Raw genomic sequence first — 17,014 nt, 5'->3', positions numbered from 1 at the left:
TTTTTTTTATTTCATATTTGTTTGGAAACCCCGTTTTATGGTAAAGTGTATTCATTCTGTTAACTCACAAAAGTCATGATTCTAAATCATGATCTAAAATGTTCACAAATTACTAAAAGAAAAAATGAAAAAATCATTTACTTACCGTTGTTCCAAAAGTAATTTGATTAAAAAAAATTGCTTTGTGTATAACCTAGATTCAATTTCTCCGAACCTTTACCAATCATGACCTAAAATGTTCATAAATTGCTAAAAATAAAATTAAAACTCATTTACTTACCATTGTTCCAAAAGTAATTTGATAAAGAAATTTGCTCTCGTGTAGAACTTAAATTCAGTTTCTCTTAACCTCTACCAATACAAATATGATTATACGTAGGATACAACCTATCAATATTACTAAAAGCTTGACATAAACATATTTTTTCATCCCAACATAAACATTACATATATATACACACTCATATATGCCTATACTGTACATAACCAGCAAAATATTAAACACAGATGCAAACTACGTGCTAGTTTTTTAGACTCATGGAAATGGTGCTCTCTTCTTCGTCTCAACATCTTCAACATCGATCTCGAAACCCTTGTGGTGCTCCATCCAATAATCCACAAATATGATTATACGTAGGATACAACCTATCAATATTACTAAAAGCTTGACATAAACATATTGTTTCATCCCAACATAAACATTACAATATGCCTATATTGTACATAACCAGCAAAATATTAAACATAGATGCAAACTATGTGCTAGTTTTTTAGACTCATGGAAATGGTGCTCTCTTCTTCATCTCAAGATCTTCAACATCAATCGCGAAACCCTTGTGGTGCTCCATCCAATAATCCGCCATGGGATTGAGATGCGTGGGCTCGGGTATATCACCCCTCGTAGTTTTTATGGCATCGGTCGATATGCCATACTTGTCATCTCTTTTCTTGACTAGCCCTATTTTCACAATGCCCAAATCCACTGGCTGTGGAGACATCATTAGTGATGGAGGCCCAATTGGTAACTTGTCACCTTTGAAATTGCAAGTTCAATTAATCATTAGTATCTCACTTTGATTTTATTTTTTTTAACCTTACAAGGAAAAAAATTAACTACACCATACACTTAGCTTGTATTATGACTCTAATTTCAAATACTTACACCCCTATATTATGAAACTGTTGCAGTTACATCCCTTTATAATGGACTTACACCCCTTTATAGAAGGGGCCTATATTATGAAAATCCTGCACTTACGGTAGGATTTTCATAGTCGTTAGGACCATAAGTGTTTGATTTTTAATCCTTAACAGAGTCCTAGTACAAAGGTGTTTAGTGTAGTTAGACCGTTTAGAATTATGATTTAAGTTGGTCTTGAAATTGTAACTTACCTCTGTCAGTCTGCCACGTACACCAGAATTTGCCATAGGTCTTGGTAAGGCTTTCTAGTTCAGGCCTTACAACCATTTCTGGAACTCTAGGATTCATCCAAAGTCCTGATTTTATCTAGATACATATTTTCACAAAAATCAGCGTCACCGTAACATGCTAATTAATGAAGTAAATATAATTACTTGCCAGCCCACATCGATACTACATAAGCTAAAGAAAAATCGTACACATGTTTACCCCATCTGCTCCAATTTTAATGTCTCACTCAGGCTCAAAATTAATATCACCTTCTTCTAATAACTCCTTAATTAGGAGATCCCAGTTAACATGTTCAAAACCACAATATTCCAAGAAAATTTTGGTATATCACATATATCTTCAATTTAAGATCACAATATTTAACGAAAACTTATTTGCTTTGTTAAACTTAATGTCCAACCAAAAATTAAACTGGGTGCACAACAAAAGGGGAAAAGGATTGGTGAGGTAAGACAAGGTCCAGCCCCCTATTGGGGATTAAGTTTTATTATTAATAAAACGGTCACTAGACAGAGCACTCTGTCTAGTGGTATAAATTCATATTGAGAAAAAAGGTGAAAAGGAGCAAACCTCGTGTGCATGAGAATGCCAAAGCTTTTGTTCTTCTTGAGGCAAACTTTCAAAGATACGATCAGATATTATATACTCCACTCCTGCACGTAATCCGTATAACAACAATTTCAATAAACCCTATGAATTCTTTAAGGAAAACGATACCAAATAACACTACTAGTTTAAGGACATCCTATCTAAAGTTTAAACTTTATTAATTCTTGATTCGACGATGAACTTGATTTTATATACACTACTAACTACTCCACTAAAGATTTTTTCCACCTACATTCATTTGTGCTATAAATTTTTTTCCCACCGACGTATATTTTCTCAGTGGGAAATTAGTGGGTTTTATATACACTATTAACTACTAGAAATAAAGATTTTTCCCACTAACATTCAAGTGAGAAATTTGTACTATAAAAGTTTTTCCTAACGGCGTACCGTGAAAAATAGCGATCGATATTTTTTTGGATGGAAAATAGAAATTTTTTAGTAGTGATATTTGGACAACGACCTCAGTGGTTAGTAACTGAATTTGACTAATTATACTTATTTCGCAAATTTTTCAAATAAAAAAAAAATGAATCAAAATTATTGATTCTGCCGAACACGTATATTATAGGGCCTATACATAAGTGGCCACAAGGTTCAGGAAACAATACCGATAAGGCGCCCGGTGGATTCATCGGAGTCGTAAACAGCACACTGGAGGAAATCTTGATTCACACGCGTAACGTAATGATGTGTCTCAATTTGACGGTGCATGTCATGGCTATACATGGCAAAAGTACAAACATGTTGGCTCATTTGCTTGATGGGTGTCAAAGATTGCAACATTTGTGCCCCTTTGTCTATCATGTGTTGCCCCATTGACATGGATGCTCCTGGTGGAACTTGCTCCCCACCATGGGTTTTTGTTGTTGCAGCCATAGTGATAGAAAAATATTGAGTTGATGAAATTAAAAGTGGTTCTTGAAATAAATTGTAGTAGTAATTGAAATGGATGATTTTGTTGCTCCATTATGAAGGGTTTTTTGATGAGTGGAGATGGATGACGTGGAGGGAATAGGAGTAGCACGTAAGCATGCATGAATTTTGAGGTGGCTGGTATGGATGGGACATGTTGACACGTTGAGTTGAATGTGGAAGTCTATTTTGATAGACACGTTTTCATAATACTCCGTTTAATTTGTTTGACACTTTTCGCTTTTTGAAAGTCAAATTTTTTAATTTTGACTTGTATTTGAACATAATATGTTTACATTTTTAGAAATAAAATTTACATAATTAGAAATTACGTAAAAAGTACTATAAGTCACCATTATTAATAATTTAAAATATTTAAAAGACATGAAAAAATTACGGTTAAAAAACCACTTATTTGTCTCTCGAAAAGCGAAAAGAGTCAAATAAATTGGGGGTTTGAAGTGGAATTATAGACCGACTGGTTTGAGCTAGAAACTTACATGACAAAGATGTATATCTACTCTATTTTCTTGTTTGCAAGCATCCAGAATTAAAGGTTACTGTATCTTAAAGTGCCGTCATAAGCGTATCACTTTTTTATTAGTATAAAGTTCGTTACTTTAGTTTTAAATCAACATTTAGGAAATGTAAGATTAATTTTTCTATGTTAATCTAACAACCATAGTCATATATATATTGCAGGATAAATGAAACCCCAAATTTAGAAGAGGAAAATAAAAAAGGAGTTAAAGTTGCATTAGAAGAAAGTAATACTATATATAGATGAAACTGGACAGATTGTTCCTTATTTAGGTATTGAAAGTTCGAGAAGGCCTTATATAGGTATAGTATTCCAGTTACCTGATAATTCATGAAAAGTTTATTTTTGATTATGTTCATCGTAGTAATTTTAGTATGTATCGAGGTCATATGACTAAATAAAAAAAGATAAAATCAATAATTGCTTAAAACACGAAATAACGAATTTCGCTCAAATTTTTTTAGAGAGCAATAGACCGCGAGATGAAATTAGAGGACACAATATGAAAGGGTTGTTATATGTATCGATTCCTATAATGGGCTGCTTGTAGGCTTGTTGCTGACCACAACACACATAAACAGTGTCCTATCAATTCGAGGAGATCAACAATGGGGCATGCATTCGCGAGAGAGAAGGATTAGTTCATGTCTGGGTTAAGGGGACGAGTGACTTGAACCCTCTTCCTCCGATAAGGGCTATCTAATTGTTGTTGTCTTGCTATAACCTAATCTTACTCGTTCTTACCTCCCAGCCTGTTTTCCTTTTCCTTTTTTTTTTTTTTCGAGAAACAAAGTCATGAGATGTAATTCACCAAAAATGTGAATGGACCAAATCAAGATATAAAACAGAAAGTTTTTTTGCTAGACAACCAATAACACCGCTCTAGCTCATTAATACTTCAAACAACTGAATTCCCAAGAACAAAAAAGAAGGTTAAAAAAGAAAGAGCAAATTATAGCAAAGACAAACACAACTTTCACTACTAAATATTCATAAGATCACTTGTGACTTCTTCATCTGATCCCCCAAAGCATGTACTCTGCTATCATCCTGATCACTAAGCATTTTTCTGTACCCTGTACTTCTACTTACTAGCAACAATCAAATAAATTCCAAAATTCAAACAGCACACACTACTAAAAAATATCTACTTTCTCACTAAATTTCCCAATGAAAAATGTTCAGTGGGTATTTCCCATTAAATGCCGGTAGGAAATATCTAAATAGTACTGATTTCACACGGAAAAATTAGGAAAATTCTCACTGATTCAATGGAAACCTATTTCCCACCATGTGTTTTCCTAGCGATTTAGTTCGGTAGAAATGAGGCGGAAAAATCATATTTTATAGCATCAATTTCCCACCGAATGTTGGTGGGAAAAACCTCTATTTCTAATAGTTACAACACAGCCAACATCAAGTAGAATAAATTCAAATGGTTCCTATTAAAATAATTCCCAGCTAGCCAGCCTCTACTATTTGTAACTTTTTTAGTTGCCTTGTTCACAACCTTCACAATAATTGAACACAAGAAGTAGCCTATTGACATTGAAGTCCAAAGGAAACGAGATAGACACATTTTTGGTCCATTCATATCTCTACCATCAATGTTGGAGTCACATAGATCAAAAGAAGGTCAGTTCAACACCCTTCGTCGGAAAGAAGGTCAGTTCAACACCCTACCAATTTTCCCTTTTTTTTTTTTGGTTTGAGAAACAGAGTCATGAGATGTAATTCACCAAAAATGTGAATGGAGCAAATCAAGATATAAAATAGAAAGATTTTTTGCTAGAGAACCAATTACACCGCTCTAGCTCATTAATACTTCAAACAACTGAATTCCCAAGAACAAAAAAGAAGGTTAAAAAAGAAAGAGCAAATTAATTTTCTTGCTAATTTAGCAAAGACCAACACAACTGTACTCTGCTATCATCCTGATCACTAGCATTTTTCTGTATCCTGTACTTATACTTACTAGCAACAATCAAATTAATTCCAAAATTCAAACAGCACACAATACTAAAAAAATATCTATTTTCCAACTGAAAAATATTCAGTGGGTATTTTCCACTCAATGTCGGTGGAAAATATCTAAATAGTAGTGTTTTCACATGGGAAAATTAGGAAATTTTCCAATGTTTCAATGGGAACCTATTTCCTACCATGCGTTTTCCTAGTGATCTAGTTCGGTGGGAATGAGGTGGGAAAAACATGTTTAGTAGCACAAATTTTCCACCGAATGTCGGTGAGAAAAACCTCTATTTCTAGTAGTTACAAACCAGCCAACATCAAGTAGAATAAATTCAAATGGTTCCTATTAAAATAATTCCCAGCTAGCCAACCTCCACTATTTGTAGCTTTTTTAGTTGCCTTGTTCACAATCTTCACAATAAATGAACACAAGAAGTAGCCTATTGACATTGAAGTCCAGAGGAAACGAGATAGACACATTTTTGGTCCATTCATACCTCTACCATCAATGTTGGAATCACATAGATCGAAAGAAGGTCAGTTCAACACCCTTCATCGGAAAACTATACTGCATATGTAAGGCAAAATCTTACTTTTTATACATATACTAGTTGCGGGAGGTCCGTGCTAAGCCCGTGCCCAACCTCAAAAAATTAAAATAACAATTTTAATTGAAATTTGTGATAACAAAATATTTATATAATATTAGTTTAGTGTCTTTACCAAAATCAACTTAATAATCTTATAAGAATATTATTAAATAATAATTCAAGCGCATGCATAAAGTAATAGATTTTAAATGTGGCTCCAAAGTCTTCTAAATTATACCAACCACAAAAAGTTACCACTACATTGTTCCATCTCAAGTTATCCATCGCGTTATTTTTACACACCCATTAAGAAAATATTAATTTTGTGAAGTTTTACGCTTATTTATTTTTAAGATATAATACCTCTTTATTGAATATTTACTCTATTTATGTGTTATATCTCCATAATTGAGGTGTTTTGTAGTTTTCAAGAACAATTACTATTAAGCGTAAAATTAAAAAGAAGTTGTCATAAGTTGAAAATGAGAAGTAATTTAAAATAACTATTTTACTAATCACGACAAATAAATTAAGACGATAGAATTACCAATTACTAAGATCAAAAATATTTTAAAGGGAATAAAGAGCCTGTTTGGATGGGCTTATGCCTATAAGCTGCAAACAACTTATAAGCTAAAAAAAATAAGTTGGGGTAGTCTAACTTACTTTTTTTGGCTTATAAGCTATTTTCAGTTTATAAGCTGCTTTAGATAAGCTAAGTTAAATGAACCCAATTATTTTTTTGAGCTTATTTTAAACATAAAATAACTTTAAGCTGACCAGTCAAACACTAAAAAAAAACTAAAAACAGCTTATAAGCAATTTATAAGTACTTTATAAGTCAATCCAAACATGCTCAAAATCTACACCATTCTCTTAAATCCGAATTTTTCAATGATTTTTTCTCTCCATTCCCTAAAAAGTTGACTATCTATCAAATTGAAGACACAATAATTAATGAGCTTTTGGCCAGGTGGGAATGCCCTTGAATGTGGGTCTTACAAAACGTCTCAAAATGTCCCTTTATTTACTAAATTATATAATGGCAACTGAAGCAATATAGAACTAAACAAGAGGCAAATTAATAAAAAAGGGATTCAAAGTGAAAGTTGGATAACACGTGTAACTCCTTCAGGGCTAATAAATGACAAAAATAGACTTGTGAGGACTATAAAAAACTCCCATTCCCTCTTATATATGGATTAATACATAAACACCCCCCCAACGTATAGCTAGATTAATTATGACACACCCAACCTTTGCGGGCGACCTATTACCCCCAGTCTTAATTTTTCAATATTTTAGTACCATTTTCTGACCGACATCACTGACGCGTCACTGACACGTCACCGACACGTCACTGCCACGTCACTGTCAGTGACTCGCCATTTTTTTTTTTGCCACGTCAATCGAAAATGGTACTAAAATACTAAAAAATTAAGACTAGGGGGTAATAGGTTGCCCGTAAAGGTTGGGTGCGTCATAATTAATCTGGCTATACGTTGGGGGTATGTATTTACCCCTTATATATAGTTAAAATAATAAACATAAACACCATCGACGAAATTCCTGACTTCGCCATTGTCTATTGTTAGTAAATCGTATCAAATTTTCCGTTTCCATTAGAGGAGTTCTAGCACGAAATGGGTGACCTGGACGTGTCTAAATTTTTTGAGAAAAGATTTCCAAATTTACCCCCTCAACTTTTGATTGAGGTTTAAAATTACGCTCGGATCGGAGTTTCGCTAGGAGGTAAAGGGCAAAACGATATTTTTTTGCCTAACAAGAGGAATAAAATTAGATCAAAAGTCTAATAGAGGGCAAAGCTACTCAATTTTGAATAGTACTAAGGGAAATTCAACCCCTTTTGCCGTACAACAAACAATACTGCTCTAGCTCACTTTAGGATAGCCAGTAATTTTAATAATCTCGAAGCTAGCTAAAAATTAATATTTCAAACAACTGAATTCCCAAGTACAACAACAACAAAAAAAAACATACAACTTGACTTTTAAATCTTCATCAAGACCATCAATTTTCCATTTGTGACTCCTCCATCTGATCCTTTAAAGCATGTACTCTACTATCATCTTGATCACTAGCACTTTTCTGTACCCTGTACTTATACTTACTAGCAACAATCAAATAAATTCCAAAATTCAACACGCATAACACAGCCAACAACAAGTAGAATAGATTCAAATGATTCCTATTAAAATTATTCCCAGCCAGCCAACCTCCACTATTTGTAACTTTTTTAGTTGCCTTGTTCACAACCTTGACAATAATTGAACTCAAGAAGTACCCTATTGACATTGAAGTCCAAAGGAAACAAGATGACACTGATTTCAATTCCTTTGGTGCTTGTGAGTAAAAGAATTCAAGAAGTCCCACATAAGTGAACATGTCTGCAATTCCAAAGATGAAGAATTGAATTGAAAGCCAGAACACACTAATAGGCAATGGCTGCAAGACCGGGATTGCGTCGAGCATGTTGTTGTCTCGCGCTACCTGTTTGCGCTTGACTTCTAAGATGGATGCTACTGTCATAGATAAAGCGGAGAGGACTAAACCAATTCCGACTCGTTGTAAGTACGTTATGCCTGTGGGTAGAGGTGACAAAAATTAGCCCATAAAACATGACATGTTCAAGTTTGGATGGATTAATAACCTGTCCGTTTATTAATTCAACCTATTTTGATCCGTCCAATTCAGCTCATCTAAAAGTTGGCTATCAATGTAGCTCAAATTTGAAAACTGGCAGAAGTGCATAGATACCTAAATTTGAGATTACTATTTAAACCATACCCGTAATGCGCAAAAATTTGCAAGTTTACCTACTTTGAAACAACTTCAGACATGCGGTGTCAAGTCTAACTTCAGACAAAATGTCTGAAGCTTTATTTAGCTGAAGTTTAGTCAATTTTGCTATGCCTGAAGTTCATCCATTTTTGTCTGAACTTTAACCATATGTGGCTGGATTCAGTCATTTTGGTCTGAACTACAGCCATTATTGTCTAAAGTTCAAACAAAAATGTCTGAACTTTAGTCATATGTAACTATAGACACTTTTGTCTATAAAGTCTAATTTCAGACATATCACACGCTAAAGTTGTTCCGAAGTGAGTAGGCGTGCAAAACAATTTTAAAAAGCGGGTATAGGTTAATAGTAATATCCCAATAAGATAACCCCCTGATTTTTTTTTGAGAAATCTTGTCAAAATATTTTTAATTTTATTTCAAATGCTAAATAAAGTCATAATTATGGTAAAAAGTTGTATTAGGTAATTAAACAAATTATAAGAAAATAAACGTGGGTCGGGTAAATTACCCACTCATTTATTAACTTAACCCGTTTTGACCCGCCCTAAACTAAGTCAAACCTGCCCATTCGATCCGTACCTGTAGGAATGCCTGTAAACTTGCGCAAGATTGGAACGACGATTTGATCGTAGACGGGGATGAGGATGATCAAGAACACAATGGGGATGATTGGTAGTGATGCAGGTGGTATGTGAAAGTAATTTGTGATCCTTGTGTCCATGGTGAAGCCTTGTTGGATTGAAAATGTCTGAAGTTGAGCTAGGCAAAGTGTCATAATAATTGTACAACAAAAGACTGGTATCATGCTTAGTAGGATTTTTGCATTTTCTACTTGTGTGACTCTGCAAAGCCTCCATTGATCAATTGGTTTTGAAGATTGTTGTTGTTGTGATGTCTGAATAATAGCTGCTTTGTCCAAGAACCTGATGAAGAAGATTACCATAAAATGACGATTCTCCATATTAGTGTATTTTAAAAGCGTAAAAATAAGGAAATCAGTTATACCGGATTTCTCGTGCCTATCCAAAAATTTCAATGTTTGAATCGAGGTTTCAAACAGTATAGCTTATCTGATATTTTCTCGAATAAATCATGAATTTTCTAGGATATTGTTAAGGATCTCATAAAAAACTTACAACTTATGTTGCTCCAACTCGTAGGAAATGTTACCAAATCTATGTCAGATCCTTCAAAATTGCATTACTTTTGGAGTATACGACACACACTTGTTGACATTTTTGAAGAATCCGAACAAAATAATTTACAACAGCTTGCCAAACAAGTCTAAGAGAAGAAAAGAAAAACACATGTATGACTTGCATAATATCTATGGTTGGATTAAAAAATGCATTGGCCTCAGGCAACTTGTTGAAGAAAAAACTACTTGAATTAATGATCGAATTAAGACAGATACCGATCAGACTAAAAGTATTAGCATAACAAACTGTTTATTCTCGGAGATAAATGCATTTTGATTGAGTTATTGATATAAGAAAAAGGAAAATAAGTAAGGTAATCAAAAAATCATCCATCCATCTTATTCTCTAGGTTACTAGTTCTGCTTATTACAGTCCGTATCTACAGATCTTTCAGGTGACTAGATAGTATAATAATTCTGTTACACTATCTGTTGTAGAGAAGATAAAGGCTTCTACTAATTGACTATATCCTTTATTATTGCGACGGTTCAAAGTAAGAGTCTTAGTTGAATGAAACAGAATGATAACTAACTTGTATGTATCAGTGTGAACTAGAAATTCTGCTGGAATTGCAGCTTCCTTGTCTTCGTCGATCTCATAGAGATCGGCAGAGTCCTCAGGAAGTTGAAGGTTTCTGTTTCTTATGGCTGCAACATACACCTATCAACAACACAAGAAAAACAAATAAAAATTAGAAAGATATTTGTCACAGAAAGAGAACTATAAGAGTAATAAGACTCGATATTGCTCTGGTCTTCTAAAAATGCGATTGCACCTGTGCCGGATTCCATAAAATGAATATTGCTTGGAGAATCCGGTTGCATTTTTGAAGGATTCGAGCAACATGTAGCTATGACTTATGTTTAACTTTCACAGGAACTCGGAAAATCTTTGCGATGGCAAGAATCTATGTTGCTCAGATCTTCTAAAAAATGGTGCCAAACCCGTGTCTGATCCTCCAAAAACGAGTAACTTTTAGAGGATCCGAGGCATCTTAGGCAGCATTTTTGAAGGATAAAGCAACACAGTAAGACTTAGGTTTAACTTTCACAAGAAACTTTATGTTGTTGAATCCACACAATTAGTGTTGTACTAATACTTATGTTAAAATAATTTCACAAATACCTGGAAAATCTCTGTGATGGCACTGCTTCCCTTAATAACAAATATCCTATACCATGGTAATCCAACACAAAGTATTATTGCACCAAACAACATAGCCAATGTGCTCACAAAAAATCCCCAATCCCATCCTTTATGTTCTTGAATCCACACAATAAATGTTGTACTAATTGAACCACCAATGCATATTGCTAATAATAACCAATTGAAGAAACTTGACATTTGAATTGCTTCTTTCTTATCATTTTCATCAAATTGATCAGCACCATGTGAAGGCAATGCTGCTTTAACTCCGGCTGAGCCAAGTGCTACTAAATAGAGAGCAATAAAGAGAAAAGCTGCATTTTTTCCATCAACTTTCTCACATGTTGAAGTTGGATCAAGAATGTTGCAAAGTGGTGGCTTGTATTTGGGAAAGTGTGCTTGAAATGCTAGCAGTCCTAGTCCCTGTCAAATAGTTGGGGATTCATTAGTGTAAGATTTTCATAATATAAGGAGTATAAGCTATGTTGCTCGGATTTTCGGAAAAATATGATGCACCCGTGTCGGATCTTTCAAAAATGTACTACTTTTGGAGGATCTGACACACACGTGTCGATACTTTTGAAGTGTCTGAGCAACATATGATATAAGTGTATGGTTTCTAGATTATAAGGAGTGTATCTGTATCTGAATCATATTAAAGGGGGTATTTGACGTAATTTATCAGAATATAATTAGATGCCATTCACAAATGATATGTAGAGGAAAAAACACAACATAAATCTGTATATGTCTTGCTCTGGAATAGTTAACATGATACAATATTATCCATTCAATTTTTGCTATTCTTACTAAATGAACCTAAGATAGCAGAGGCAGATCTAGAATTTATTTTTTATCAATGCAACATTTAAGGTTCTTATCATTGAACCCACTCAGAGGCGGAGCCAGGATTTGAGGCTTGTGGGTTCGGAATTCTAATTCGTTTAAGTTAATCGGTTCTAACGTAACAATTTATACATATTCAATAAATTTTTCAAGACAAATGCAGGATTTCAACCAAAATTACTGGGTTCAGCTAAACCCGCAAATACTATGTTGGTCCGTCCCTGAACCCATCGTATACTATTTATTGCAATTTTAGTGGACTTTTACATGTAAAATTATGTTTTGCATCGAAGTACTGATCATTTCAAATGAACCGAATGTCAAAATGCTGCTCCAACTCTACATGTTAGGTACCAATTTTATCAAGTTATCAATTGATGTTAATCATAAAAATTTATCTTTAATTACCCTATAAGTAATATGATTATACAAATGCTTTTTACACCGTTCATGCATAGTACTTAAAAACTCATTTTGATATGTATATTAAGCATCAGTTGAATATGAAGTACATACCAAGAACTCAATCCAACATGAAATAAGAACAGCTTTGAATCTGCCAATATAAGTGTCTGCTAGGATGGCCACAAGGACAGTTAGAATATAACTGGTTCCTGAATAATTTGTAACTTGAGTTGCTGCATCAGCTACATCATAATGCATCACTCCATTGAAATAAGTCACCAAGGTTACTCCTATCACAAATGATGCCAGGTTCTCACAAGCAAATGTACCTATAAATATTCAATATATAGTACACAAAACTGTAATGAATGAATTAAGATATGAAGGGTCTAAAAGAATGTAACTTGAAAATATAATGGCATTGGTATGTTAGATCTTAATGGTGATGATTTTAGATTTAGATCTTAATGGTGATGATTTTAGATCCCCCGTATGAATATTCTTGATAGGGTGAGGACTTTTGGAGAACACGCGTGAGGCAGCTTGATACAGAATGAATAATACCACACTATGTTAAGGATATCATTGGACTGACTTAACCCATCAAACTAGTATTTAAACTGATGGTTCGACGTGACGAATATGAAAATAGCTGAAAAGCTCTTATATTGTGGCCCAAGATTATATATTAAGTTGAAAACACCCTTAGAGAAATTCTCGATTTCACCATTGCTTTGGAGACACAGACAGAAAGAGAAGTATGTGGGCTTGATGGTCTTAAATACTTAATGATGTGAGTAATATACAGTGAATCTCCAGATAAGCCCATAAATCTTGGTAATATGCCGGCTATGTGGTTAGTTAGTTTGATTGGGAGATTATATTGTTGGGTGTAAAAACAAAGGTCTTACATTCGAAGCTGATAAGAAAAAGAAGTTGCATCTAATGTGTCAGAATATACTTAATTATATATGCGAAGCCTTTTGCAAAAAAATTGTGCGAACTTAATTAGTTAAGTATATGTTTGGGCTAAAGCATTGCGTCAATTCATTACCTAAAATGAGTGAGGAAGGACCTTGTCCTCCATGTTTATCCTTAGTAGCTATTCTTCCTCTCCAATCAACCTTTCCTTCAAGAAGCTGACTCTTTTCCTACAAGCAAGTAATTAGACAAAAAAATCAAGAAAACAAGAAGAAATAAAATTCATATTCTATGAATCAGTATGGAGATACTGAGAAATGGATTAAATGGCAAACTTAGTACCTACCATAGCTATTAAGATATTCTGATATCCTATTGCATGCAAAATGGAATAAATGTTAGAGTGGCAAGAATTGGTAGGAATGCTAGTACTATTTATTAAGAGAAAAATACAACGAGGTATTTGCTACTTAACAAGTTGAGACAAAATCAAAAGAAACCATCTTATGCTGCCGACTTTGATAGAGAGATTCTCATGAGTACATGACATATTCAAAATAATGCAAACTGTGAGAGCAAAAGTTAAAGTATACATGCTCAGAAGAAGGTGACAATAAATCATACTATGACTATCAACTTACATTGGCAATATAAAATGACATATAGTATATATCTGAACCCATACTTTTAGTAATATAATGAGTTTGAAGTCATAAAACTAAATCATGGATCCGCCTCTGTGTATGGCGCACAATAAAAATTAAAGCCTAGGATACTAAAAGGGATTTATGAGTTTAATTATATCAAAGTACTCCGTCGTTCGTTGAGACCATTTCCTTATTAGTGTCTTACTAAAAGAATGACGCATTTATGAATTTAACAACAATTTAACTTGGACTTCTCATAATTTGACTCCTAATTAATGAGAAGCTTTTATAATTCAAAGGCAAATATACCTTGCTCCAAGTGTCATGGGATACCACTTCATTGATTTTTTATTAAACGAGTATATATAGATAATAAAAGGTGGTAATGTCGTGGAAACGCTTGTTTCTTCCATATTTTGGACCTTAGCTCCATGGAAGAATATGTTACTGCTGAAACACGGAAGAATGGTAACAAGAAGTGGGCTAAAGCCACAAAAGGGGAACAAGATTAATCGATTAGGTGGTAACAAGGTTTGTGACTCTTTGATCTATCGGTTGACTCTGTCTTTTTAACATCCTTGATCTTGATTTGTTTGCAGGAGCAGAGATGGAATGAAATAAGCAATCAAGTCCGTCAAAAATAAAAATAGTGGATATAAATATAAAAATGACATTATTTGTTATTATAGTGATCTCTCTATCTCTACGAGTAGGGCAAGGTCCGCATACGTTCTACCCTCTCCAGACCTACTTATGAGATTACACTGGATATGTTGTTGTTGTTATTCTGTTCAAATCTTCGAATGCTAATACTATTTATGAAAAAGCTTACGTACGACATGCTAATATTATGGCATATTTAAGAAGACAAATTTTAAAAGACTTATAGCCACACAGATGTTATGAAATATTTAAGATCGCATATTTTAAAATTATCTTTTCACTCTTAAATTTCGTATCCAATTAAATTTTGTCATATATATCTAAATAAAGGGAGTATTAATTTGGAAATAATAGAGAAAGAATTTCAGATTGTTCAATATGTTAAATGAATCTCTCTCATTGCACATACTTAGAAGTGAAATTAAACCATGGAACGAATAATACTGAAAGGAAATAAAAAATAAATGGCAGGAATATTTCAGCAGACCTTTTTGTCCATGACGAAAATGAACACTAGCAAGAAGCTATAGCTTACTCATTTTAGATTAAGACAAAAACTATATAATATTTCACTGCATTTAATTTCACGTCAAGTTTACCTCAATTAACATTTACAGTTTGCAGTTTTCCTGGTACGTTATGGTGCAGTAGTTTTGAAAATATCAACTTGATAATTTCAAATTTCGATTTCAAAAATATCTAATTAGAAGAAAACAAATTAAATTATTCTCCATGTATTTTTGGACACGTGAAAGCAAAATAACCACTTAAATGTTTTGTTAGAAGAATGTGACTTTATTTTTTATTAAATTCGGTGTACGCTCGGCTCTTCAAAAATGTCGAGGAGTGCATGTGGTATTCTCCAAAAGTAGGGCATTTTTGAAGAATCCAACATGGATGCGACAATATTTCTGGAGAGTCCGAGCAACATAGTCAATCTCTATTTTGGGGCTCAACTAATCTCAATAAATTTGAACCAAGAAAATATATTCTATTTTGGGTTAAAATGATTCATACCAAAGACGATTTCATTTGTATAGCTAGAACCCGAGAGACATGTAATTAAGCATAAATTTACTATCACAACCTTCGATGATGATTATGGACTATCAAGAATTATATTCCTTGAGGGTCCATGTTAAATTAATAGAATATGTTTGCTTTCTTAATCTCTTTTGGCAACTTCCCAACGTGTTTCTAAAATGGCAAACAAGTTAGTCCAGTTTAGTGACGGAGAAAACAAACTCTCCATGTATTTTGGACACTTGAAAGCAAAATAACCATTTAAATGTTTTTTTAGATGAATGTGGACTTTAAAAAAAAAAAAAAAAATCTACTCGGCATACAATACCTATTTTTGGATTAGATTAATTCGGATTTACACCAGAAACAGTTACTCTGGAAATATACCGCTCTTCAAAGGTGACTTAATTCATTGAGCTGATCTGAAACTTTTGATATAAGATTTTTTTTTATATAAATGGAACAAAATCACACGTTTAAATTAATTAAAAACTAAATGTGCTTAACCAAATATCTTAATTCATAAGGACCAAAACTAGAATTGAGAAATAAGCAGAGGACCAAAAATACTATTATCCCTTAACATTAATTACCGTCAGCCAAAAAGAAAAAAAATTGTCTCAAATGAAAGTGAAACTCCCTCTATTTTAATTTGTTTGGCCCATTTAACTTGGCACGATGTTTAAGAAAATTAGAAGATTTTAAATTTGTAATCATAATATGTCATAATATTTGTATGACTATACAATTTTTGAAATTTGTAAATATAACCATGCCATAATATTTGTGTAAATACAATAAAAATTATTTTAAAAAAATATAAAAATCCTCCTTAACAGTTTAATAAATTAATACTATTCAAAGTAGCATGAAGGAGTACTTCTCTCTAATGGAAGCCTTTTGCAGGTCATATAAAGCGCCTGAAGTTAAAGATCACCCCTTAGAAGCTAGCGCAGATGTGTATAGCTTTGGAGTTGTCACACTTATACTTATCAGTGGAAGGAAAGTCATGACCCTGAGGGCAGGTGGTGAAACTGAATACCTCGTGGATGAGGTGAGTTAAACTCAACTAACTGCTAGTTATGTACTACAACAAGCTAATGAAATAACAATTAAAATAAAGAGTTTTTGGGACAATTTTCTCAGGTTTTATATTAACTGAATGAAAGAAATTACAACTAAATAGGAAATGAGAACTAAACAAGATAATTTGGAAGTTCATTGTTGACTAATTTGGGATACCGCAAATTAGTTATTACTGTAGCACTGTCAGGTTAGTTACA

The 17,014-nt window shown here is 33.4% G+C and overlaps 2 protein-coding genes across 2 annotated transcripts; both read right to left on the bottom strand.

Annotated features, from left to right (window-relative positions):
* Positions 1-407: 407 nt before the first annotated feature.
* LOC132618475 (oil body-associated protein 2A-like) lies at positions 408-2,998 on the bottom strand. The gene is made up of 4 exons (XM_060333519.1): positions 2,653-2,998; positions 2,003-2,085; positions 1,393-1,507; positions 408-1,033 (listed from the first exon to the last, which is right to left on the bottom strand). Exons 1-4 carry the CDS (start codon positions 2,918-2,920, stop codon positions 777-779), a joined length of 723 nt encoding a protein of 240 aa, XP_060189502.1. The 5' UTR covers positions 2,921-2,998; the 3' UTR covers positions 408-776.
* A 5,091-nt stretch (positions 2,999-8,089) lies between these two features.
* Positions 8,090-14,081, bottom strand: LOC132620261 (protein NRT1/ PTR FAMILY 4.5-like). The gene is made up of 7 exons (XM_060334936.1): positions 14,040-14,081; positions 13,532-13,628; positions 12,589-12,806; positions 11,206-11,649; positions 10,613-10,740; positions 9,461-9,804; positions 8,090-8,661 (listed from the first exon to the last, which is right to left on the bottom strand). The coding sequence occupies exons 1-7, from the start codon at positions 14,079-14,081 to the stop codon at positions 8,090-8,092; spliced, it is 1,845 nt and encodes a 614-aa protein (XP_060190919.1).
* Positions 14,082-17,014: the final 2,933 nt, after the last annotated feature.

The sequence above is a fragment of the Lycium barbarum genome, chromosome 11, assembly GCF_019175385.1.
Source record: "Lycium barbarum isolate Lr01 chromosome 11, ASM1917538v2, whole genome shotgun sequence".
In the NCBI taxonomy this organism is placed as follows: Eukaryota; Viridiplantae; Streptophyta; class Magnoliopsida; order Solanales; family Solanaceae; genus Lycium; species Lycium barbarum.
The sequence above is the reverse complement of the archived record's forward strand: the minus strand, read 5'-3'. Positions and strand labels throughout refer to the sequence as shown.

Excerpts from the sequence above, each read along its gene's own strand:
- LOC132618475 (XM_060333519.1), bottom strand. The coding sequence starts at position 2,920 with ATGGCTGCAACAACAAAAACCCATGGTGGGGAGCAAGTTCCACCAGGA. Across the intron at positions 2,086-2,652 it reads ATCCACCGGGCGCCTTATCG|GAGTGGAGTATATAATATCT; the intron begins GTATTGTTTCCT and ends GATTACGTGCAG. Across the intron at positions 1,508-2,002 it reads GGCATTCTCATGCACACGAG|ATAAAATCAGGACTTTGGAT; the intron begins GTTTGCTCCTTT and ends ATATGTATCTAG.
- LOC132620261 (XM_060334936.1), bottom strand. The coding sequence starts at position 14,081 with ATGGGTTCAGATATATACTATATGTCATTTTATATTGCCAAT. Across the intron at positions 9,805-10,612 it reads GTTCACACTGATACATACAA|GTTCTTGGACAAAGCAGCTA; the intron begins GTTAGTTATCAT and ends CTTCTTCATCAG. Across the intron at positions 8,662-9,460 it reads GTTTACAGGCATTCCTACAG|GCATAACGTACTTACAACGA; the intron begins GTACGGATCGAA and ends CTCTACCCACAG.